At 42.8% G+C, this 27,235-nt stretch overlaps 1 protein-coding gene across 1 annotated transcript; it reads right to left on the reverse strand.

Moving 5' to 3' along the window:
• Positions 1-4,727: 4,727 nt before the first annotated feature.
• On the reverse strand, positions 4,728-5,207 carry LOC139355037 (uncharacterized). Its single transcript, XM_070999315.1, has one exon. It carries the CDS (start codon positions 5,205-5,207, stop codon positions 4,728-4,730), a length of 480 nt encoding a protein of 159 aa, XP_070855416.1.
• Between the last annotated feature and the right edge of the window lie 22,028 nt (positions 5,208-27,235).

Here is a 27,235-nt window from a genome sequence, read left to right on the forward strand (position 1 = left end):
AGCGTTCGACCGATCACTATCATGTCATCCTGGTAAGCGAATGCGTAAGGTGACATCTCGGGGCCAATTACTGGGTCCAAAACTCGCTGAAACGTTGCCGACGCCGAGTGAAGTCCGAACGGCATTACCTTCCACTGAAAAAGACCTTTGCCTGGTACCGTGAACGCCGTGTTTTGCCTGCTACTCTCTTCCAGTGGGATCTGCCAGTATCCATCCTTCAGGTCCAAAATGCTGATGTACCGCGCTTCCCTTAGTTGATCTAGGATGTAGTTTATGCGGGGCATTAGGTAGGCATCCTTCACTGTCTCCACTTGCCTGTCTTCTTTTTCACCATCACGATGGGGGAGCTGTATGGGCTCTTTGAATGCTCTATGAACCCCATTTGGAGAAGCTCGTCCACCTTTGCGTTGATTTCCCCTTGGATTTTTGGGTTCTTGGGGTAGTATCTCTGCTTGATTGGCTTGTCATCCTTCATTTTGATCTGGTGTTCTGCCATATTCGACGTCATTGTGCTGAAGTCTGCTAGCTTTGCTTCAAGGAACGCTGTAGTATCGTCCAACTCGATTACTTGTTGAACGACTGCTACTGATAGCTTCTGCTCGAGCCACCCATTGTGACGGTTCCTGGCTGGTATTATTATCTCGTGTCCAGCACACCTTATCTCGGTTCCGACTTGTTTCAGGAAGTTCCATCCCAACACTAATGGATCCACTACTCCGGGTAAAATCAACAGTCACTTGTTTGTTGCCAAATTGAACCTCCACATCGAGCTGCCTCGAGCTGCCTCGAGCTGCCAACCTAACTTGCCGTCTCGTTCTTGTAATTGTTTCTAGAGCAGCAATATTGTCCGCCATCTCTTCGCTAACGAAGCTTGCCGTTGCTCCGGTGTCGATTGTGGCTTTTTAGCAGCTCCCACCAATCATCACAGCTGCGGACAACTGCTGCTCCTGCTCGCCTGTTAGTTTGGAGGTTTTCTTGGCAGAAAATAGGTGTGGAAGCTTTCTAGGAACTCTGCCCAGGTTCTCCATTGCTTGTTGTTGGCGATGAACCCTTACAACGCCCATCCTTTAAGCAACTCTGGAACGACCTTTGCGACCTTTGCATAGTCCGACTGGCTTGGTCTCGGAGTCAGCACTGCTGTTTTCTCATCTTGGCTTGACTCTCTCCTGTGGGCCTCTTTTTGCATGTTGTCAATGCTCAGGCTTGCCACCAAGTTGTCCCCTTCAGCGTTCGTTAACGTAGTGCTTGGGCCGGCTCTGTCGTGGTATGTTGCTTCCAGCTCGGCCCAGATGTCGACGAGTTGTGGGTCGTTCTCTGTTTATGAGTAGTATTCCGATAGTCCCTTCCTCATGTCGTTTAGCCTGCCCTCCAGGGCGACATTAAGCTTCTGTACGACATTGGCGAAGTCCTCCTTCTTAAATCGGTAAATCCACTTCTTTCCCATTTTTATTGTGCTGTTCTCACTGTTGAGACAATCACGTTGTGCGCCAGATGTAACGAACTGATTTCGTTGTCTGCTCGCTACGAGGTTCGTGCGGCTAGCTCAGAAGATTGTGTGTTCGTCCCACCAAATTTATATGACGTGACTGCCCCGTAGATCAGTGAGGAAACAAAGGGTTCAAATGGTAACAGTGGGACTTTCTCGTGGTATTAGTACAGCGGTTGTGTGGCTGGGCTGGCTTCGGTATCTCCTTGCTCTGGCTTCGCCGGCTGCTAGTGCTCCTCTTTCTGGCTTGTTGACGTGTTGACTCGACGTCCACTGGCTCCTGTGTCTCGGGACGCTCGTAGTGGCCGCCTCTGCTCGGTTGCCGACGCGCTGCCTCGGGGTCGCCTGTCGCGCCTTAGACTCGCAGAGAACTCGGCCTTGTGGGCTTAGGGAAGCGTTACCGTTCTCAGACTAGGGTGAACAAGCTTTGCTCTCCAGGCCAACGCCTTTCGAGGCAATACCTGGCCCTTGCTCTGTCCCGGACGGTCCCGATAGGTTCTTGCTCAGATCGCGCTGACAGTCAAGGCTACCGTCAGGAAGCTGCCTAGCAGTTCACTTTGCTTAACGCATAGCGCAGACAAACGTTCCACCCGGCTTCACCCTAATGCTTGACGTCGCGACGCTCCTGCGCTCCCCAATGAGCTCCGCGCGGCGATGGTAACGTGGCTGCCGGAGATGTCTGCTGGAGTCGCTGCCAATATCCTCTGTGCCGTCTCCTGACCAGTAGCTCGGTGTTCTGGCACTCGGGGAGTTGGGCGGTTGCTGTTCGGGAACTTCGCCGGTAATCGCAGGGCTCTCCAGGCGAACGGCTCTTGAAACCGCAAATCGATCCACCGCTCGTCCGTCACGCCAGGTCCTGCTTGGTCGGGCCAGGTACGCTGGGTCTCAGACAACTTTCCTCCCCAAGCTGACGGTTCTTCGTCGTAGGCGATCTTGCTCCTTGTATGCTTCCCACGGCGCTGCTTCCGACGAGTCGCTTGGTTGTGACTCCGTTGTAGATTACTTGCTTGACTGTTCATTTGGTACTTTAGCTGATCTTGAAGGTTTGACTCCTCGTGATCGACTGATCCAGCTGTCAGCGCTGTGCGGCCTTATATAGGGCCTCCGGGGACCGTTATTTCCCCTTTTGCGCACGGCCCGCTGGATCTCTCCACTCCGGGTCCAAAGTCCGTGACTGCTGGTTGACCCACTTGTCCTTCACGTACCGCTTCCAACCGATGCTCTGCCCACTGCTGCCGTCCCGCTGATTCCCGTGATGCTTGTGGCACGCCTGTGCGCTGCTCCACCGCCGAGATGCGGCACTTCTTCTCCCGGTCCAAAGTTCACGGGAGAGTCCAAAGTCCGGTGGAGTTCTGTTATCCTCTTTTGCACACGGCACTCTTGCCCTGCCCGCCAAGTCTCCATTCTCTCATTCTCCATCCTTGGTCTCCAAACTCTCTCGTTTTCAGTCCTTGATTTCCAAACTCTCCCGCTCTCCATCCTTGGTCTCCAAACTCTCTTGCTCTCCATCCTCTCCTCGCCGCGCCGTTACTACGGGAATTCGCCGCGTATATGGTAAGCGGCCGGCCATCTGCTGCTGCTGCTGCTTATATTTGTGGGGAGTTATTCAACTCCTCACAGTATTTAAAGAAGAAGTATTTCCAAGCATGGCCATGTAAAATGCAATTATGAAATAAACGTTTTTCTTTTCCTATTTCCGTTACTTTATACGGACCAATAAATTGATAATCTAACTTATGATCTGTTTCATTTCTTAAAAGGACCTGATCACCTACTGTTTTACCAAATACTAGCTCGTGTGGACAATAATTATGTGCCATTAAAGGGGTCGTGTTGAAACAAAAAACGAAATATAGAAGCCATACGTCCCAATCAGTTTAATCAACCGATATATATGAGCATATGTATTCATTGAAAGTTCTATGACTTCGTTCTATTGTTCCGACTGTCTGGTGGTGGTGTGCCGTAGATGTTATATTTTCAATTTTTAGGTATTTGCACAAATCATTTATAATTGAATTCTTATATTCTGTACCCATGTCCATAATGAACATCTTCATTGGACCCTACTTCAGAATAAATGATTCAAAAATTGCTTTAGCGACAGTATTTGGAACTGGTGTGGCAACTAAATATTTAGTCAGGTCACATATTAGAGTGACTGCATACTCATTGCCATTTTCTGATTTTGGTAGTGCACCAATAGTGTCCCCTATCACTCTGTCGAAAGCATTTATAGGCGTATCAGTTATTATCAATGGAGTCTTATTGTGCTAAGTTTTTTAGCTTTTTGGCATTTCTGACATTTTCGTATGTATTCAGTAACAAAAATTATGCGTTGAAAGCTCTATGACTTCGTTCTATTGTTCCGACTGTCTGGTGGTGGTGTGCCGTAGATGTTATACTTTCAATTTTTGGTATTTGCACAAATCATTTATAATTGAATTCTTATATTCTGTACCCAGTCTTGTTTGTAAGGTCACTTCATTCTTTCTAACTCTAGCCTCATACGTGTAAGTTTAGAACTCGGATTTATCATTGAAAAAAGATATATTGATCTGTTTTGATTGTAAATTGAATTCCATAAATATATGGTCGAATATGTAATATTCCCCCGTGAATTGCAGCTCAGTTGTACACTTATTACTTTCTCCCTTAGTGAAAGCTCTTGATGCATATGCAATGGGAAGTTAGAGTCCGTTATGGTTTTGAGTTAAAACCGCTCCACACGCTTGCTTACTTGCTTCAGTAATTATACAAAATTCTTTGCTGAAATCGGGATATTGTAGCAAAGTAAGTTCCATGAGTTTTGTTTTTAAAAATTGAAATGCGTTTTGGCATTCATTTATCCATTCAAAAGGAACATTCTTTTTACAGAATCTTGTTATGTGCCGTGAATATTTGGCGAAATTTGTTATGAAACGTCTATAATAATTGCTAAAGGCAGGGTAATTCACAATGACGTCATATTTCTTGTCGTCTGGAAGTATTCCTTTATCTGTGCATTTATGACCGAAAAAAGTCACCTCATGCATAAAAAGTGAACATTTTTCTGGATGTAACTTTAGATTGTACTTCCTGCATTTCTCAAAAACGTATGTAAAGCTTTAAGCATATGTTTTTCGGAACAGCCTGTAACTATTAAATCATCCATATTTTTTGTTTTTTTTTTTTCTACTTTTTTGGGTTTATTTGAATCTTCTCTTACGAGATTAACAAAATGTGTTAAAATCTTAAAGTACTACATTATTCTAACAGTTTGTTGAACATCAGGATCTTTGCTTGGGCTCTCTGCACGATTTCTACGTTGCTGTTGCTGGCGCTCCCCTACAACTGGGAGCCACTGCATCCAGGGGGTTAGATTGGGAATTAGCCTGTGCGTCCACCGCCCTGTGGTCGCATTGTTCCACCTCTTTTGCCATGCCTCGATCGTGTTACTGCGCTGGGTCCTGCTTCCTGTGCTCCCAGTTCTTCGTTCTGCCGCCAGCATGTCTATCGGTATAGTACCGGCTACCACTAGCGCGGCCTCCTCAGATACCCTGCAGAAGCTGCTTGTGATGCGCAGTGCGCAGCGTCTGTAGACAGCTTTGCACAAGCGGCTGTATGATGCGGTCTTCAAAGCTTCGGCCCATATGGGTGCGGCGTACAGTATAGTAGATGTCACCACTGCGGCTATGATCCTTCTGCTGTGCTGCTTTGGTCCTCGAGTATTGGTCATCATCCTTGAGATGGCTGCAATCGATCTGGATGCTTTGGCTACTGCATACGATATATGTGTCTTAAACGACCTGTGGTCAATCAGTACTCCAAGATACTTGATTGAGGCACTTGTTTCTATTGGATTTGATCCGACTCGTATTCTTCCTGCTGCTTATGAGCACTGCCTCCGTTTTGTGCTCGGCGACTGCTAACCCGTTGTATGCGAGCCAGCACATGAGAGTGTCTATCGAAAGGCTTCATCTATCCGTGATCTCTTCGAGGGTTTTCGCCACCGTTACCAGCGCTATGTCGTTCGCAAATCCCACAACTGTGCATCCTTCGGGTAGTACCTGCCTTAGGATCCCGTCGTACATGACGTTCCACAGTATCGGGCCCAGGACTGAGCCTTGAGGTACTCCTCCTGTCACCAGGTACTCGTGCTCTCCCATGCGCTGAAGTGCCTGCAGGACAAGGTTCCAGTTGGCAGAGTTGAAGGCATTCTTGACGTCCAGGGTGCAGACGAGGCAGTACTCTTTTGAGCCACCTAGCCACCTTTCTCCTTCGATTGCGTTAGCAGCCAATTGGGTGACCGCTTGGATCGCGTCAATGGTGCTTCTTTTTCTCCGTAAGCCAAACTGGTGGCCGGATAACACTCTAAGTTGGTCGAGTTCTTTTTCGAGGTGGGTGCAGATTATGCGCTCGAATATCTTCCCCGTTCTATTTAGCATACATAGGGGTCTGTATGAGGATGCGTCGTCGTTCACCTTGCCCGGTTTTGGGATAAGCACCAACCTTTGACGCTTCCAACCTATGGGGAAGGTTCGTTGGGTGAGACACATGTTGTTCAACTCCGTGAATATACCCGGGTAGTTTGCCACCAATGTGTGCAGTGCAGCATTGGAAATGCCATCGGGGCCAGAGGCTTTATCGATCTTCGTTTTTCTTAGTGCAGCAAGGACTTCAGCTTCGCTGGTAAGAGCAGTATCGCTTTCTTCGGTAGCTTGCCATGTAAGGGGCGGCTGGGTGGGAAACAGGGTCGACACTATTTGGTCAAGCTGTAAGTGGCCGGTAGGGGTCGGCTGTCTGTTAAGCTTATCCATGACCATCCTGTATGCTGACCCGAATGGTTCTGCATCCGCCGCATCGCACAGCTCCTGGAAGCATTTGGCCTTGCAAGCTTTGATCGCTTTCTTCAGCACCTTTCTCTTGGCTCTATAGGTTGTTTCCCTTAGCTCCTGGTTTCCGTGTCCTCTGCTTCTCTGGCACCTACGCCGGGCCGCTAGGCAATCTCCCCTCGCGCTGCCTATCTCGTCGATCCACCATGGTACTGGTGTTCGCCCGCTACCATCTTTCGTGGCCTTCTCCATAGATGCATCGCACGCCTCCTTATCTCTATCGGCTGTGTTAGCGTAACGCAGACGTTTTCCATGTGTGCTAGGAGGGACACTGTGTTAAGGGTATGCGCCCCAGTCTGGGGCTTGTCTGGGTGATGATCAGGGCGTGGTCGCTGTGGGTGTATATTTCTGACAACCTCCATACGCAGTTACGTGCCAGTTCAGGGCTAGCGAAGGTCAGGTCGATTATTGACTCCCGACCTATCTTGCTGAAGGTTGGTCTGTTACCTTCGTTGAGTAGGCATACGTTTAACGAAGCCACTGCCTCAAGGAGGATGGTTCGCCGCTGTGTCGTACTAGCGCTGCCCCATGTTGTGGACCATGCGTTGAAATCACCTGCGATGAGGATATGGGACCTACCGCGTGCGACGTCAGCGATCTCCTGCATTATTGTTCTGAACTCGCTAATATGTACGCTCGGGGCTATATAGCTGCTGTAGAATGTTATACCTTTGATCTTCGCTCTGGTGTATCCCGTCCTGGAAGCCCTTTGCGATAGGTGTCCTGGGGGCTGTCCGCAGCTCCATATTGCTGCTCTGCCGTCCGAGCTACTTTGCCATACGCCTTCATACCTGTCCTTGTAGGGCTCGCTGAGTATTGCCATCTCAGCTTGCTGCTCGATGACCGTCTGTGCTAGCAGCTCCTGCGCCGCACTGCAGTGGTTTAGTTGAGTTTAGTTGACCATTCCGGTACTCAGGGCACGCCCTGCTTAGGGTCGAGTGATCGGCCTCTCCTCCAGATTTCCCGCTTCTTGTGCAGGTGATGCATTTCGGTTTGCCCTGGGTACAAGTTTTATACTTGTGGCCATCCTTGCCACATCTGAAGCAGGATTGCTGCATGTTTTTGGCTGTTGCCTCTGACGCTGGGCATCTGGCAGACATGTGGCCTAATCCCATGCATTTGTAGTATCGCCTGGGCTCCATTATCTGTCTTATGCGGCAGACGACCCATCCAACCCTGATTTTCCCCTTGTCGAGTAACCGCTGCGCATGCTCAGGTCTGAGGTGGACCGTTACCGCTCGGGTATCGCCATACGCCTTTCGCATCCTAGGTGCAGCGCCCGCCGGGATGTCGCACTCCTCCTCAGCGTAAACTGCCTGTAATAACTCCTCGCAGGTGGTCATCTCGTCTAGGTCGCGGATTTCCACTTGCACCGTGTCCTCCAGCATAGCCACTTCGGCTGTGCCGCTGAAGGCGGACTTGATGGCTGTATGCAGTTTTTGCGTGGGTCTGAGTGTTTCTGCATCTTAAGTAGCAGACTCCCATTGGCTGTTCTGCGTATGCCATGCACACCATCCTTGAGCCCCTGAAGGGTAGGATCGGTTTTGACCGGCTTGAGCATGTCTGCGTACGATCCTTCGCTGCATTTGATGAGGATAGCGTCTGAGCGCTGATTCGTGCGCTTCGCGATGCGGCTCACGTGTTCTTCGCTTTCCCCAATACTCGCTGCAGTCTCGTGGGACTTCTTGTTTTTGCGTCTCACCTGCTGCCAGGACGTGTTTCTCGGCGGGACCCTGCCTGGGTTTCCCGTGCCAGTATGCGTTCTCTCTTTGCTGGTGCCTTCTTGCCGTGGGGCAAAGAGCGATGGTGTTGTCTGCTGGGTTGCGCTGGCGGTCGGACCCCTGGCTCGGGATTCATCCAGCGTCGCACTGATCTCGTGAACTTCCGTGAACTTCACGATCACATCGTCGAGCATCTTGCGCAGCTCACCAGTAAGAGCTGCAGCATTTTTCTGCACCCGCTGCTTCTTTTGGGTTCCATCGCTCGCCTCTTCAGGGCTGGTTGGTTCCTGACTTCTCTTCGGGGTGGTTTACTCATCCTCGTTACTGCCGAAGTGGAACATTGGCTCGGTGGGTGGGCATCGGGAGTCTGCTCCATCCCCGTTGGCGACCGCTGCACCTTCCGTTTCATCATCTGAAACTTTTTTAGCAGATCTTCTTCTGCCCTGGCAACTGCAAGAGCCTCCGTACGATTTCTCCATATCCATCGCCTGCACTAGTCGGAGGTCCCTCGGCGAGCCGCGATTTCCCCCGGTTACTGCCTAATGGGAGCTATACCGCTCCAGCTCGGTCCACAGAGCTCCGTTTGAGCTGGCGCCGCTATCGCGGTGGGGATGGAAATCGGCCGTTAACTTGGCTTTTTGCTCATCTTCCCCTGTAGGCAGTGGAGGGGGTGGTTAGGTTGGATTTAAGGATTTAGAATTTGACTGTTTTATTTTAATTTTAATTTCCGGGGCAACCGACTTCGTAGAAGGTCCCGCTTAGCCGCTGTTAAGCTCGCTGTTAGAAACGGCGATCTTGTTTGCTTGTGCTGGTTTGTGACAGCTGTGAGCAGCACCAAATATATGTGGCGCTCTGGAGTGGAGCGTTGCTGTGTCGGTGCGGGAGAGTGAGAATCTCCCCTTCTGTCCACCAAACTTGGCACTTAGCAGAGGTATGCAACCCTCCGCAAGCGACGCATACAGAGCGGAGTGTGCAGTAAGATTTGGTGTGTCCGTATTCCTGGCAATTTGCGCACTGGACTTGGCCATTGCGTTTATGCGGCTCTTCAATCGTGATCCTGCGATGCAATAGAAACTGGAAATTGTAGATGGGATGGATTTCGTTTTTCTTGAGCGCCTTAGAGTCAAGTACAAGTTCCACATTAAAGAGAAGTTGCGGTTGTTTGTTTCTGTTACGTATATTTGAAACGGTTTTTTCGTTAAAACCTTTATCTTTTAGTGCCTGTTCGACTTCAGCAGAGCCTACGTCTGGTTCGATTCCCTTTATGAAGAGTTGTAGACCCTTACTACTTTTTAGCTGGTAAGTATAGTAGTTCTTTTTCTTGGCGTCTAAGAGCTCCGTCAATTTTCTAAAGCTTTCTTCGCTTTTGACTTGGACCTTTGTTTCATGTATGTCTCCTTTAGTCAAGGGGATTACTGGAAGCTATCTTTACCAATCAGATCGATTATTATATTTTTTTCTCTCGAATATAATGCGGAGGCGGCCTCCCTTTCTTTTTGTCCGTATTCAAGACTGCAGAAGGGATTTCGTCGGACGTGACAGCCAAAAGTTCAAATCTAGTTGCAGTATTAGAGTTTTGCACAGTCCCTGGCTTGAGGAAGCCCGATTGGTTTTTGCGACGTTACCCATTTTCGTGTCCTGTGGACTAAGTTTTCTTTAAATGTTTATGTAGCGATCCATGCCAGTCTGTATGGTCGAACCTTGCTTTTTAATTGATGCATCTGACGGTGCTGCGCTAGTTGCAGTTGATAAGTCCGCTAGCACAGTAGGTCGAATGATCCACTGTATCGGGCATACAGACGAAACTGATGTTGTTGTCATTGCATTTACAGTTGCTAATGACGTCACTGTGCTGGTAACCGTGGCCAGGCATGTGGACAGTTGGGGTGAGGCAGGGCCAGAAAGAAATGCATTTATCGCTTTTCCCGCTTGGCACCGTCGCTGACATAGACGGAGAGATCGTTGGAAGGTGTTGGGGCTAACGATCGCGGTAAATCGACTCTTTTGCCACGAGAGCCGACGCTCGTCTTGCTTACAATGGCGCTGCGCCTGGACTTCGTTCAGGTCCATCACCTTTATTTGTATTTTAGTATTAAAGCACTAATTAAAAACACAAAATAATAGTAACTTGCTACTTTTCATCACAATAAGCGTCTTTTCGCCGTTTATTATACCCGTTACTCGTAGAGTAAAAGGGTATACTAGATTCGTCGGAAAGTATGTAACAGGCAGAAGGAAGCGTTTCCGACCCCATAAAGTATATATATTCTTGATCAGGATCACTAGCCGAGTCGATCTAGCCATGTCCGTCTGTCCGTCTGTCCGTCTGTCCGTCTGTCCGTCTGTCCGTCTGTCCGTCTGTCCGTCTGTCCGTCTGTCCGTCTGTCCGTCTGTCTGTCCGTCCGGATGAACGCTGAGATCTCGGAAACTATGGGAGCTAGGCTATTGAGATTTGGCGTGCAGATTCCTGAGCTTTTTACGCAGCGCAAGTTTGTTTCAGCAGAGTGCCACGCCCACTCTAACGCCCACAAACCGCCCAAAACTGTGGCTCCTACAGTTTTGATGCTAGATAGAAAATTTTAACTGAAATGTATTGTTCTCATCAATACCTATCGATTGACCCAAAAAAAAGTTTGCCACGCCCACTTTAACGCCCACAAACCGCGAAAACCTGTGACGCCCACAATTTTCATGCTAGATAAAAAATTTCAACTGAAATGTATTGGTCTCGTCAAAACCTATCGATTGATCCAAAAAAAAAATTTGCCACGCCCACTCTAACGCCCATAACGCTTAATTCTGTATACCGCCGGTAGGTGGCGCATTTTAATCTCGCTTTGCTGCTTGCATATCTCTATTTAGCTGAGTAACGGGTATCTGATAGTCGAGGTACTCGACTATAGCGTTCTTCCTTGTTTTTATTTTATTTCGGGCTTTTTTTTTCAACGATTGTCTTCCGGAGCACAAAAGAAATAAATACACGTCTGCACTCGCTACGTTCAAAGTTGAATCCATATAAAGGAATGCTTGTGAAGGTTATAATCCAGAGAATGCAATAGTCATCATTCTCTGAAATGAATTAGGCGCATTTTTTCATCCGAAAGGTAATCGCGTGAAGCGAAACGAGCCATTGCTTAAACTTGCTCCCTTGATCTTTTTTCGAGTTTAATTCGATGAAATCCTGATATTAAGTCAAGGCATGAAAAATATTTTGCTCGTCGTTGATCCAAATATCATCAATTCTTGGGAGTGGAAATTTATCGGACAGTAATTATACCCGTTACTCGTAGAGTAAAAGGGTATACAAGATTCGTCGGAAAGTATGTAACAGGCAGAAGGAAGCGTTTCCGACCCTATAAAGTATATATATTCTTGATCAGGATCACTAGCCGAGTCGACCTAGCCATGTCCGTCCGGATGAACGCTGAGATCTCGGAAACTATAAGAGCTAGGCTTTTGAGATTTGGCATGCAGATTCCTGAGCTTCTTACGCAGCGCAAGTTTTTTCAGCAGTGTGCCACTGTGGCTCCAACAGTTTTGATGCTAGAACAAAAATTTTAACTGAAATATATTGTTCTCATCAATACCTATCGATTGACTTAAAAAAAGTTTGCCACGCCCACTTTAACGCCCACAAACCGGCAAAACCTGTGACGCCCACAATTTTTATGCTAGATAAGAAATTGTAACTGAAATGTATTGGTCTCGTCAATACCTATCGATTGATCAAAAAAAAGTTTTCCACGCCCACTCTAACGCCCATAACGCTTAAATCTGTCTACCGCCGGTAGGTGGCGCATTTTAATCTTGCTTTGCTGCTGGCATATCTCCATTTCCCTTTGGTCCCTTTAGCTGAGTAACGGGTATCTGATAGTCGCGGTACTCGACTATAGCGTTCTTCCTTGTTTTTTATAAACACTGGTTCATCATCCTTTAATCTCAGTTTTTGTTTATAAAAATTATTTGTGCTTATTGGTTCGGTTCGCGATCCGAATATATCATTATATTGGGTGCATAAGTTTGAAAGCTGTGACTTGAATTGTGGAGGAAAGTTTTTTGAAAGTTGAGATAATACAGTTTTTTCTCTATTTTCTGGATTAGTTTTGACTACTTCGTAATTCGAAAGTGATTCTTAAGCTAAGTTATTTGTACTGACTACTTCATTTTTATTTGTGGTATTGAGTAGTCTTATGAAAGCGTTTTTAGATGTTGCAATGGTACTCGCTATGTAAATACCATGCTTAATTTCTTGATTTGGAATCAATGCACTGTCTTCTTTTGAATTTAGTTGAATTTTTCTAATAACTTGGGATCTGGCTGGCAGAAGTATTGAGTTGTTGCCATAACTGTATGTTATTGGAACATAAATAGGAAATTTTAAGTTATAAGGTCATCTTCAGATGATTTGAAGTCTAATTGACAGTTCTACTTTTTTATAAAATCGATTCCTAAAATGCCATCACAAGGGATAACGAAATGTAAATCCACGATATGAAAATCGTGTTTGATTATGTACTTAGTGGTCTGTATCTCAAGAGAAGTTAACCCTTTTGGATTTGTTTTCTTCTTGGATTTGTTTACTTTTCGATTTAGTGTCGCTTGTGAACGGTTGTGTTTACTCTTGTGCTCTGAATTTTTGTCTATTCTGCGATTTTTTGCGAGTGTTTTGTGTTTGTTTATTAACAAAGCATAGTCTAACCGCTGGGTTAGTGTGTTTAGTGTTTTTTACTAGATCTCCCAGTGATTATAGTAATTTTAACATTTATATTAGATTTGTTTAATCTCCTAGCTTTGTTAGTGTAATTTTTATACTCACTAAACTTGCTAAAACTCTTTGATTCTCACTCTCTCTCCCGCTCTATATTACAACTGTAACTTAAACTCTCTCTGAACCTGACAAATTTCTGGTAGACTTTTGGTGTGCTATTCTCTTGTCTCTCTCTCTCTCTCTCTCTCTTGCTTGCTTTACATTGCAACTGTTCCTGCGTAAAGTTGTCAGTGTCCCACAAGCAACGCTCAATCGATAGAAGATTTATTCTCTCGTGCTCTCTTACATTTAAATTAATACGCGATCCCGCGCTCTTATTTTTTTTCGTGTTTTGTGCCTTTGTAGTTTTGGAATTTGATCCTAGTGCCAAATTTACTCGAGGTATTTTTCATATATTATTTTATTTTTTTTAAGTTCCTCTTAATGGCTCTTGTCTGCTCTAAGAAAAATTGTACTCTTTCGACTTCAACCAAAGACCCTTTTATTTTCTGCTGGCTCTGCGAATCGATGGTGCACGTTAAATGCGCAGGATTTACTGGTAGAGTCAAAGACTTCATTGATCAGAATTCTGGACTCATGTGCTCATGTGGATCCTGCAAGGAAATGGTTGTTGAGATGAGCGGCTTTATGAAGCAGAATCGAGACAGCCTTTTGAATCTCTCTGGTGCTTTTAAACAGCTCAATGAGGGGTTCAATTCCGTTTGTGCCCAATTTAATAATAAAAAATTACTAACTGAGTCGCCTAAACGTAAAAAAACCAGCTTAACGGCAGTTAATACGGTCACGGTATCCACCCCAAATCCGAAGTGTGAAAGTTTCCTTGCAATCAATCTCAATATTTGTTACATGTTCCTATATTCCACCTGGCTCTGATTTAATAATTTATGAGCACCACCTGTCTGCGTTAAAATCTGTTCTATCCCTTCTTTCTAACAGTGACCTTTTAATTGTTTTGGGTGACTTTAATCTCCCTGATATTTCTTGGTCTCCTCCTACTGACTCACTAGTCGCTATACCTCTATCCGCCCATGATTTTGTAGATGGTCTCCTAGAATTATCGTTACAGCAAGTAAGCTTTATACGGAATTCATTAAATAGACAACTAGATCTTGTGTTTGTTTCAGACCCGTCTGAAGTCACGGTATCTAGAATTGACGCTCTTGTTGTACCTGAAGACCGATATCATCCAACAATGGAATTGACAATCTGCCTCCCATGCGTTGATACCCTCTCTCCTTTAGTTTCTCAAACTAAAGTGAGATGTTTCCGAAAATGTAGCTATAAAAAACTTAACGACATGATTTCTCAATATAATTGGACAGAATTGTACAATTGTATGGATATTGAAAGTGCCACTGAACACTTCTATATAGTGTTAAATACCTTTTTTAATGAATGCGTTCCTGATAGGTTTCCTTCAAAGACAAACAGGCCACCTTGGTTTACCAATGCGCTTCAAAGACTTAAAAACCTTAAGACAAACACTTATAAAAAGTATAAGAAATCGGGTAAGCCATCTGATTTTTCGAAATATGTGGTGGCTCGATCGGATTTTAATGTTCTCAATAGTCATTGCTATTCTATGTATTTAAGTCGATGTAAATTTGAATTGTCAAATGATCCGAAGCATTTTTATAACTTTGTCAATGCCAAGCGTAAGTCGTCAGCATTGCCTTCATCGGTGCGTTTTAACTCAATGGAGGCATCGACGGATTCTGAAATTGCTGATTTATTTGCCGTGTTTTTCCAAACTACTTATAGTTCGGCTGCTTGGTCAAATTCTAACTACCCTAATCCCTTAAATAAGGCAAATTGTATCTTTACCCCTGAAATTACGGAAATTTCTCTCGAAAAAGACTTAGAAAAAACAACGCCAACTTATTCTCCCGGTCCTGATGGACTCCCCGGGTGTGTGCTTAAGTTTTGTGCGTCAACCATATGTAAACCGATTCTTAAACTTTTTAATTTGTCTATTTCATCGTCAGTTTTTCCTACAATCTGGAAAGACTCTTTTATCATTCCACTTCACAAAAAGGGTGCGAAGGCGGATGCCCAGAATTACAGAGGTATTTCTAAATTGTCGGCAATTCCTAAAGCATTTGAACGTATTATTACTTCTCATTTGCAACATTTATGTTCCTCGCTAATATCACCCTGTCAGCAAGGTTTTGTTAAGCGAAGATCGACCACCACCAACATTCTGGAATTGTCATCTATTGTAATAAATGGATTTAAGAATAAAATGCAGACTGACGTTATATACACAGATTTTAGTAAGGCCTTTGACTCTGTCAACCACTCTCTTCTCTTATTCAAATTAAATCAGCTTGGGTTTCCATGTAATCTATTAACTTGGATTTCAAGTTATTTGAATGGCAGGACTCAGAGGGTTATATTCAAGAACGCTGCGTCAAAACTGATCTATGTGACATCTGGAGTGCCTCAGGGTAGTCATTTGGGCCCTTTGCTGTTTACTTTGTTTATTAACGATCTTTCCTCTATCATAACACACTCTCGTGTACTAATGTATGGAGATGATGTTAAGCTTTGTTTATCACATAATGATATAGCGTCGGGCTTCAACTTACAGTCAGATATTGATTGTTTTCAGGTATGGTATGAGTATAACCTTTTAAATTTGAATTGCCTTAAATGCAACGTTATGACTTTTCATAGGGGTACTCCTACTTTTGTTAGTTACTCTCTTCAAAATACGCCACTCGACCGTATATATTCAGTTAATGACTTAGGCGTTCTTCTGGACCCAAAACTTAAATTTGACTGCCACATAATGTCCACTGTCAGCAAGGCCATGAGTGTTCTTGCGTTGGTCAAAAGAATTTGATGACCCTTATACAACCAAATTATTATTTACCTCCCGTGTCAGTCCTGTTTTGGAATATTGTTCTTCGGTTTGGAGTCCACAATATCAAGTGCATATTGACCGTATTGAGTCGGTACAAAAAAAAATTTCTTCTTTTTGCCCTTCGTAGTTTGAACTGGGATCAAAACATAAGGCTACCTTCCTATCAGAGTAGATTACTATTGCTTAATTTACCTACCCTTGCAAATCGTAGAACAATGCTTGGTACTATTTTTATGCAAAATCTTATAGGAGGTGATATTGATTCTGTAGAACTTGTAAACCGCCTAACTTTCAATGTTCCTGTTAGACTAACACGAAATTATTATCCCCTAAATTTGCCACGATGTACATCTAATTTTTGTCTGCACGAGCCCTTTCGCGTTCTATGTAATAATTATAACAACCTTTATCATTTAATTTGCACTTCAACTTCTATCCCGGTATTAAAAACTAATATTTTAACTCAATTGCTTCATTCTTAGATGCTTCTTTTATTTTCATTTGTGTCCCGTCTCTATTTATTTTTGTATCTTCCTCGCAAACTCGTATTTTCTGCCCAAATTGATAAAAGGGCCCCGCGCGTAACAAGCACGTGCTTGGTGTCGTTGGGCCACTTGTTTGTACTGCTCGTAGTGCATCAACGTCCATCATCATATTCCTCTTATGTCTATAATATAATTATCTTGTATGTCATGAAAGACATCAGAATTTTCTTTAACTACTGTCTGCACCTGTGTCTACTTAAAAGACAAGTTCTTTTCCTGTTCTGACTGAGACTAACGGTATGAACCCTTTCATTTTCTACTGTTGAACATCTAAAGGGTTTTGTGAGTTTCCCGATGTTTGGTTACTCGGACATTATTTTGGTTATTATTGTTGTGGCCTCGACTCGAGTTGCCACGGCCTCTATAGTTTGCTCTATATTGGCCTCGTTCATTATTGTATTGGGTACTATTGTTGTTTAATTATTATTACGACTACGAAAGTTACCTCTGTAATTTCCTCGTCCGCGGTTTCCGCCACGCGGCGGGTAATTTTTGTAATATAGGAGAGTTTTTGGCTGTTCGGTTGCTTCTGTGCAACTGATTACAAATTTTGATATGACATCATTCATATTATTGAAGGTACCAGCTTGCATGATAAGTTTTACCTTATCGATTGTACAATTTTTAGTTATTGCTTTGACTGCATGCTGAGTGGAATAACTTCTGGCTAACTCTAGGGGTAAGCCGTCTGTTATATATGCACCTTCTAAAGATTTTGTCATCTGCTCAACCTCTTGTACTGGTTAGCAGTTTTATTGCGTTGCTGTAGGTTCATCAGTTTTGCTGACAATACTTCTACAGTTTTGCCATTGACGTTGCTTTTTAATCTAAATATGACTCCAGTTATTGTTGTGTCATTTCCGATTAGATTTCTGGCGACACCTTTTAGCTTAGTTTTTATTATGGAAACTGCTAATTGTTCGTGCTCGCCTTTTATTGATTCTATTATTTGTAATGCATCAATAAAACTTGTTAAGTTTTCAGCTTTACCAAACTGGTATAAGCTTGGATGCTGTATTAATAAAATCAATATTAGAGTGTGCCATTGTGATATTGTTGCTTATTTTACTCTCTATTATGCTTGAACTATCATCAGAATCTGTAAAATTATCTAGATCTGACATTGAAACAGGTGGAATAGTAAGATTATTTAAATCTTGCTTTTCTATTTTAGGGTTTGTTTCTATAAGGTCTTCTGATTCTATTTGGTCAATGTCAGTTTGTTTTGTTGATTCCGGTTCATCACCAGTTTCAATTGTTAGAGAAGTGTTAAGTATAGTCGGTACAGATATGTCTAAACTGAATTTTTGTTTAATTGATATTGATAATTGATAAATTAGATCGTAGTCTGATCAAAAATTTTGATACTTGGGGCCAATGATCTTGATTTAATTTTTCCCTCTGGTCATGTATTAGTATTCGCGCTTCATTAAAGCATTTTACTAGTATTTCTACATGCTTTTTAATAGAATTTTTATTCGAATGTTTTGAGTAAGTGACTTATATGATTTATCAAAGTCAACTTTTGTGTTAGTTATTTGCTTATATAATTCATTCCCTTTCATTATATTAAGGATATGAATTATTTCTTAAAGACCATCATTACTGTTGTTCAACCTAGTATTCGGTGTTTGTCTACTACTGATCTAACCTGTACACCTGGAATGGTGGATAATATAATTCTCTTTTGGGTGTTTGTCTTAATGTTTAATAGTTGATTACAGAATTATTTTTAAATTAATGTTGCTTGTGTTTTTTTTTTTTTTTGTACAGATTATATGTCTTTCTTTTTTAGACATTTATTATGTTTATTATTATTAACAATGTATGTATTAATTCTAAGTCATTGTTATTTGACTCTACTTAATTAATAACAGTTGCAGTGGAATCCACTGTTTTTGTGTCTATTAAACCCATCTTTGGGGTTGGTATTCTTAATATGAATCTTGGTCCGTCAAATATTTTAAAGTTTTGAATTGATTCTTAAGTTTTGTTAATGATATTCATTAACAACTAGTTTGATTAAAATAATTTAGATTTGACCGTTTGGACCAAGAACTATTATGTTTTACTTATAATTTCCTGCTTATTTTCGTGTATGGTTTTCAGGCCATACTCTAATCGGGCAACTGTTATGCCGCTCGATTTTAAATATTTGCTTTTATGTAATAAATGAAAAAATATGCATCGCAGTGCAATGAAAAACAAGAAAAAAAGTTTGCTTCGGCAAGCCGAAGCTTATAAACCCTTGCAGCTATAATTACTAAATTTAAAAACACAAAAAATGATATTCCCAATAGTATAAGATAATATGTCAAAAAACACCGAAGCAATAATTCGTTTCATATTATTTTCCTACCAATTTTCCGATCGTTCCCATGGCAGCTATATGATATAGTCGTCCGATTTTGATAAAATTTTATTCGAAATTCAAAACTAATTAATAAGTGTTATTTCCAAGCGCAGGAGGTTATATATTAAACAAGGAAGAACGCTATAGTCGAGTACCTCGACTATCAGATACCCGTTACTCAAAGGGAAATGGAGATATGCAAGCAACAAAGCGAGATTAAAATGCGCCACCTACCGGCGGTAGACAGATTTAAGCGTTATGGGCGTTGGAGTGGGCGTGGCAAATTTATTTTTGGATCAATCAATAGGTATTGACGACACCAATACATTTCAGTTAAAATTTTTTATCTAGAATGCAAATTGTGGGCGTCACAGGCTTTCGCGGTTTGTGGGCGTTTAAGTGGGCGTGGCAAACTTTTTTTTGGGTCAATCGATAGGTATTGATAAAAACAATACATTTCAGTTAAAATTTTCTATCTAGCATCAAAACTGTAGGAGTTACAGTTTTTGGCGGTTTGTGGGCGTTAGAGTGGGCGTGGCAGTCTACTGAAACAAACTTGCGCTGCGTAAGAAGCTCAGGAATCTGTACGCCAAATTTCAATAGCCTAGCTCTCATAGTTTCCGAGATCTCAGCGTTCATCCGGACAGACAGACGGACAGACGGACAGACGGACATGGCTAGATCGACTCGGCTAGTGATCCTGATCAAGAATATATATACTTTATGGGGTCGGAAACGCTTCCTTCTGCCTGTTACATACTGTCCGACGAATCTAGTATACCCTTTTACTTAAAAGTGTTATTTCCAAGCGTTTGAGGTTATATGTTGAAAAACACCGAAGCTATAATTTGTTTCTTGTTATTTTCCTACCAATTTTCCGATCGTTCCTATAGCAGCTATATTATATTGTCTTCCGATTTTGATAAAATTAAATTCGAAATTCAGAACTAATTAAAAAATGTTATTTCCAAGCGTTGGAGGTTATATGTTGAAAAATACCGAAGCTATAATTTCTTTCATATTATTTTTCCACCAATTTTCCGATCGTTCCTATGGCAGCTATATGATTTAGTCGTCCGATTTCGATAAAATTTAATTCAAAATTCAAAACTAATTAAAAAATGTTATTTCCAAGCTAAGGGGGTTATATGCTAAAAAACACCAAAGATATAATTTTTCTTAATTTTTTTGTCCGATTATTCCTATGGGAGCTATAAGATATAGTTGTCCGATCCGGCTGGTTCCGACTTATATACTACCTGCAAAAGATATAAGACTTTTGGGAAAGTTTCAGCCCGATAGCTTTAAAACTGAGAGACTAGTTTGCGTAGAAACAGACGGACAGAAGGACAGACGGACATGGCTAGATCGACTCGTCTAGTCATGCTGATCAAGAATATATATACTTTATGGGGTCGGAAACGTCTCCTTCACTGCGTTGCAAAGTTCTGACTGAAATCAATATACCCTCTGCAAGGGTATAAAAATTTTGCAACGCAGTGCAGAGAAAAAACAAGGAAGAACGCTGTAATCGAGTACCTCGTCTATCAGATACCCGTTACTCTACTAAAGGGACCAAAGGGAAATGGAGATATGCAAGCAGCAAAGCGAAATTAAAATGCGCCCCCTACCGGCGGTAGACAGATTAAAGCGTTATGGGCGTTAGAGTGGGCGTGAAAAATTTTGGATCAATCGATAGGTATTGACGAGACCAATACATTTCAGTTAAAGTTTTTTATCTAGCATGAAAATTGTGGGTGTCACAGGTTTGGGCGGTTTGAGGGCGTTAAAGTGGGCGTGGCAAACTTTTTTGGGTCAATCGAAAGGCATTGATGAGTACAATACATTTCTGTTAAAATTTTTATTCCAGCATTAAGACTGTAGGAGCCACAGTTTTGGTCGGTTTGAGGGCTTTAGAGTGGGCGTGGCACATTGCTGAAACAAACTTGCGCTGTGTAAGAAGTTCAGGAATCTGCACGCCAATTCTCAAAAGCCTAGCTCTTATAGTTCGAGACCTAAGCGTTCATCTGGACAGACGGACAAACGGACAGACGGACATGGCTAGATCGACTTGGCTAGTGATCCTGATCAAGAATATATATACCTTATGGGGTCGGAAACGCTTCCCTCTGGTATACCCTTTTACTCTACGAGTAACGGGTATAAAAATTATGCGCTCTTGGCAGCGCTGTCGGTTCACGTTACCGACGGTACCGGTGCTGGCTGCACAGGGTGTACTTCTATGGTGGGGCACCGGTGCTGGCTGCACAGGTTCTTACTTCTTTGGTGGGGCACCGGTGCTGGCTGCACAGGTGTACTTGCAATGGGGTGAACACAATGGTCCCTCGCAGTCATTCGGCCATGTCTTCTTCAGCTTGGGAATCTCAGTTTTTTCTGGTGGAGGCAGTTTTTTTATAGTTTTGGCAAGATTTTAAATTACAGGGTAGGTGGATGTGTGTGTGGCTGTGATTTGATTTTCACGTACTGTTAGGAAGTTTTTATACCCGTTACTCGTAGAGTAAAAGGGTATACTAGATTCGTCGGAAAGTATGTAACAGGCAGAAGGAAGCGTTTCCGACCCCATAAAGTATATATATTCTTGATCAGGATCACTAGCCGAGTCGATCTAGCCATGTCCGTCTGTCCGTCTGTCCGTCTGTCCGTCTGTCTGTCCGGATGAACGCTGAGATCTCGGAAACTATGAGAGCTAGGCTATTGAAATTTGGCGTACAGATTCCTGAGCTTCTTACGCAGCGCAAGTTTGTTTCAGTAGACTGCCACGCCCACTCTAACGCCCACAAACCGCCAAAAACTGTAACTCCTACAGTTTTGATGCTAGATAGAAAATTTTAACTGAAATGTATTGTTTTTATCAATACCTATCGATTGACCCAAAAAAAAGTTTGCCACGCCCACTTAAACGCCCACAAACCGCGAAAGCCTGTGACGCCCACAATTTGCGTTCTAGAAAAAAAAATTTTCGGAAACTATGAGAGCTAGGCTATTGAAATTTGGCGTACAGATTCCTGAGCTTCTTACGCAGCGCAAGTTTGTTTCAGTAGACTGCCACGCCCACTCTAACGCCCACAAACCGCCAAAAACTGTAACTCCTACAGTTTTGATGCTAGATAGAAAATTTTAACTGAAATGTATTGTTTTTATCAATACCTATCGATTGACCCAAAAAAAAGTTTGCCACGCCCACTTAAACGCCCACAAACCGCGAAAGCCTGTGACGCCCACAATTTGCATTCTAAATAAAAAATTTTAACTGAAATGTATTGGTGTCGTCAATACCTATCGATTGATCCAAAAATAAATTTGCCACGCCCACTCCAACGCCCATAACGCTTAAATCTGTCTACCGCCGGTAGGTGGCGCATTTTAATCTCGCTTTGTTGCTTGCATATCTCCATTTCCCTTTGAGTAACGGGTATCTGATAGTCGAGGTACTCGACTATAGCGTTCTTCCTTGTTTTTTATGTGTACAACTTCGGCATGTAGTTTTACCGAGTTGTTCCAACTTATTGCATATCCGCTGTTCCGCAGCTTCAGTAATTCAGCCTTTCTGGCTTTTAATTTTTTCACTACGCCACTACGATTCGCACACATCACACTCTACTCACTGCATTTCTTGTTGTTGCTCGTACTATTGCCCTTGCTGCCGTTGTTGCCGGTGTTGCCGTTGTTGCCATTTCTTACTGTGCCAACTCCAGAAAAAGGTTCAGATCGAGTTGGACCAAAGTCACGATCGCCATGTAGTGTAAAGACTTTTTTGATTTGTTTTAATAATCTTTTTTTAAATCTGGAGCAGCATTAGTTATTTCTGATTTTTCATTTTTCCTTAGGTTCTAAGTAAGCCTAATTCTCGTAGCTGCGCTGCCCACAGTTGGACGGCAGAAAGACGGCTATGTATATCTTATATATATTATGTGTATTTAATTATGCTCTCTTAAGCTGGAGCGCGAGGGTATATGCATGTACTTGAGTTCGATTGAGCGGCCTGCGTGTGTAACAGAATGCTGACACTTGCACTTTCTGTAAGCGCGCCGATCGACTCATGTGTCGGTCACTTAAGTTTTTGACCGGGCCTTTATTTATGTAAACACTGCAACAAAGTCTTACAGTGTGTTTACTTCAAGTACTCTTGGTACAGGAGATATTCAATATATGTGCATACTACAAAGGAACTCATCCACAGCGATGCAACATACAGGGATGAGTTAATATTGAGTTAAAAATACTTTCCCCTGGCCATGTCCGGCCATAACTTATATATAAACTTTTGTTTAGAAAACGACTAAGAGTGCATTTTTCGATTTTTCGACCGACAGCGCTCAATTTCTTGCAAAAAAGTCGTCAAGTTGATGTGTGTCATACATTGTTTTTCTGTAACAACCGACCAGTCAACCGTATATCGTGCTAGTGTCGGGCCATACCGAAAAGTCCACTCCAGAGGAATTTAAAAAACAAGAAAGAACGCTATAGTCGATTACCTCGACTTTCAGATAGTCGAGGTACTCGACTTTAGCGTTCTTCCTTGTTTGAATTATGAATTCCTTTCACCCTGCCAAACTGTTTATAATGTTTACGGCGCAGTACCTTCAATGTCCCAACAGTTGCCCAACATTAATATCGATAACTATCACCGTCTCACTATACTAACAAGATCACATATCTGTAACAGCAAAAAGTAAGCTAGGATGAATGTATGGTTGAAAAAAAGCTAGATCTATAAATACAATTTTCTGACGGCTATTTCTTACAGCTTGTGCAATCTTAATAGCCATTAAACCATTATGTTTTAATTATCTTTAAATAATATAAAATATAAAATTACCAGCAGCTCAGAAAAGTGTGTAAGACTTAAATACCGTAGAAAAAGGCCATTTTAAAACTAAAAAATTTTTGTCACGTATTTTTTTTTAAGTATAGTTAACTTGTATGATTAATTAAATTATAAAACACAGTCGTGAGCTAGACAGCAACGAACACGGACGTACGATTTTTGAGCCATTTGAATCGTGTTTGCTGCCAGTTTTCTCGGGTCAATACCAGGAACGTCGGGAAATAAAGGAACATTTGCTGTTCTAGAAAGCGCACCGGTGCGCCGAATTTCTCAAAGGGACTACCGTGATTAAGCGATCAACGAAGAGGGATCAGTCTCCCCCACAAAGAAAACAGAATTGCTTAGTCTTATCAACTATATATGGCCATCTGGCCAAATTCCAGAAAGCTGCAGTGAGATGTAGTTTCGATTCCTAAAATAAATGCAGACCTAACCAAGTTACTAAGCGATCTATTCAAAGTATTGGAGGGACTAAAAAAACTGTAATTTGACCATTTAATCTCAACAAATAATATACTACCCAACAGATCTTCCGCTTGCCGAAAATTTAGGTCCACAGCAATGTGTATAAGTAATATTATAAATATATTTCAAGCCTTAAAAGCTAAAGGGTTCCAGGTGGTGGCAGCATGCCTGGACCTTCAAAAAGCCTTTGACTGTTTAGACAGGGCAAACTTTTAACTCTCTCAAACCTTCACCAAATTTAATGGGTAATTATTTTTCTTCAGAGAAGAGTTTTAGTTAACGGGAGTTGTAGTACAGTGTTAAACAGAGGGGTCTCCCAAGCCCAACTTTGTTTAACCTCTGAACATCAAATCTACACGATTTAAATGACGAAAGCTGCGAGCTTTTCCAGAATGCAGACAACTTCTTTCTAGTCTGCTTCGAAATAATTTCGGAGCTTGAAATTGAATGCAACGACTTACACCTTTCATTCAACCCATCCAGAAACCCTCTCGAAGTGATACACAAAGATATAGCAATTAAAAACGTAGACCAAATCAAGTTTCTGGGAATAATTGTAGCGGCCAACAATTCACCTTGTGCACATATCGAACAATCGATCTCATCAGCAAACAAAACATGCTCCTTTGGGGTAAATCCCAGAAAAGGTCTTCTTCTTCACAAATCGTTTGTCAAAAGAAAGCTAGAGTATGCATGGTCTTCACTTAGTAAATTTTAAAGGACAGTCATTGGTGAAATTAAAATCCATACAAAACCTGAACCTTAGAAGAGTGCTGGATCTCATTAAGTGCACACCAATACCTATCATACCACATGGCGGCTGATCATCCACCTGAATATAGGATACGTTTCCAAAGCGCAAAGAAAATAATTAAAGTCTTTCAACACGAGTTGCCTGCCAAAAATGTTTTACTCACCAATAGCGAAATTAACACCAGTTACGAAAAGTCTTACAAAGACTTTTAAAATATGTTAGACCAAGTTAAAGTTTGTGATCCGGAGCCAATCTGGGTAAGATTAGGGTAGACTTAGACTTCTTTAAGGTAACAACCAAAAATAAATGTCATATAGACCTAAGAAGTAATAGGAAAATATTTAAAGAACAAATTATAGAACTGAGAAACAAGAGCCTTAAGATTATTTATACGGACGGATCAGTCACTTCAAATCATTCAAGCGCAGCAATTGGTTAGAAGTTCAAATCATGTAGGAAGCTATTACACAAACAAAACTCTATCCTCCCTGTCCGCCGAACTCCTAGCGATAGACAAAGCCCTTGACCATGTCATCTCGTTAGGCATGCCTCGAACAGCAATTGTAAATGATTATAAAAACAGCGCCATAGCAATTGAAAAAGCCAGTCCTGACAACTAAATAACATATAATATACAAAAGAAAATAGTAAATAATTCAATACTGATACTGTGACCTCTTTCCGAGAACAACGAAAAATCCAAGCTTTGATAATGGCATGTTAAATCAAAACGGCATTAGAACATTTTACGCTTCACAAAATGTACATAGTAAACAACAACCAATGTGACAGTTGTAACGATTTTGACAATACATCGCATATTATACTCAGCTTTTCCAAACACAATACTGCCAGACATCCCTTTCCAGCCCTGGAAGAAGCAGACGGATCCTGCTACTGTTTCCCGGGCTCTTTGATGGGTCTCCGGATGGCCCAAAGAAATACAGATCCCCAATATGGCAGCTACTGACTTGATCTCACCTAGCTTTCTTCCTTCGCCATTTTCTAAGCCCGCTGCTCTCAAAAATGGGTCATTGGACGATCCGAAAGCATTCAAGATAATTCCCAAGAGCGAACCGGGATTCATTTAAATAGCTAAATCGCCCAACAGCCAGCAATAGGAGGCGCCACCGGCATTGTAATTACACTGCCTACGCTTTCGACAGTCTGTCTTGATATCGGTTTACTTACAGCCAGTTCCAACTTGAAATGCAACACCACCCAAGGAAACCATTTGACGAAACCATTCGGAACATTTAAATCCTTTCCTGATGGAACCTGGTCAACACAGGGCCCACGCTGCCGAAATTTATGACCACATTGTTGCATTTTTCCCTTGTTTACTTTGTGCCTCCTTCCAGATTACACACGGATATCTTTGGCGTGGTAAACTCCCAGTCGACGTCCCGATGGACTCGTTCTACTACATTGCTCTGCGGAGAGTATAGCGGACTCTTTAGGTGAGTGATCCCGAAACTCCGAAACTGCAGATCATTGTCAGAGTGTATTCTTTCCGGAACGCCGAATTTGTAAAAAAACTCGTTAATGAGGAAATCTACAGCGTTGAGGTGGTAGTTTCCTGTACGGTCTTCAAGAACGTTCAAGAACAGTTAGGAGAGCGGCGAGACACTCTCGGTTTCGGTGTAGTTCACCTGATGTATATTCATTTTCGTCGAGAAAGAAGCAATCAGCTGCTCCTGTCCGTCGTTGTCTCGCTGGAACAGCACCGCCCCGACTTTAACTCTTGAAGTCCGCATGCACCAGGCCTGGTGCTGTCGTTAACGCCATCTTCAATGACTCCAGGGCTAAGTGGGCGTTTAGACTCAAAGAAAACTGCGAGCTACCAGTATTCTTCAGCGATTCAGTAAGCGGAGCAGCCAACGTCGCGAAGTTCTTTATGAACCGGCGGTACGGTAATTTAGCAGTCCCAGTATCAGCATAGACGAGTGGCTCTCGGCTAGGATTACTCAATACATGAGTCTCACCAAACGCTGCACCGCGTTGCAGAATCTGAAAGGCATCACCCGGAATTTGTAGAGAGGCTGACCAGGAACAGTACAGGCCGTGAATTCCATGTTTTTTGGATCCATATTGATCTGCCAGATATGTAGTACATTTTGTCGATCTTAGACAGAATGCCAACGATACTATGTAGTGGGTAAGCATATTTAATGGTCAGATCATTCAATTTCCGGGCTTCTAAGCAGAACCGATATTTTTCAGGTCTGGACAATACCGACTCCGAGAGCTTTCATCTTGTTCACCTCATCCTCGACTACTTTCTGATTCTTGAAAACCTTGGCTCCCTCGATCAGCACAATTGTCTGTGTTTCCAGGCTGGTCGTTTCCAGACCATCGTTCTCGAACGTGAGAAACACCTGCTAAACCTCTTTAAGCTGGTAGCGCCCAGTACTCGGGATCGGCTAGTCCTCGTCGTCGTTGTCCTGTTCCATCTCCCTAGCGTGGATTTCGTCGACCTTTTTCAAGCTTTCGGGGTCGCCGTAGCCATTCACCACCGGAGCCAAGCCAAATGCTGCCAGAAGTCGAATCCTGT

This window comes from Drosophila suzukii, unplaced genomic scaffold, assembly GCF_043229965.1.
Source record: "Drosophila suzukii unplaced genomic scaffold, CBGP_Dsuzu_IsoJpt1.0 scf_6, whole genome shotgun sequence".
Taxonomy (NCBI): domain Eukaryota; kingdom Metazoa; phylum Arthropoda; class Insecta; order Diptera; family Drosophilidae; genus Drosophila; species Drosophila suzukii.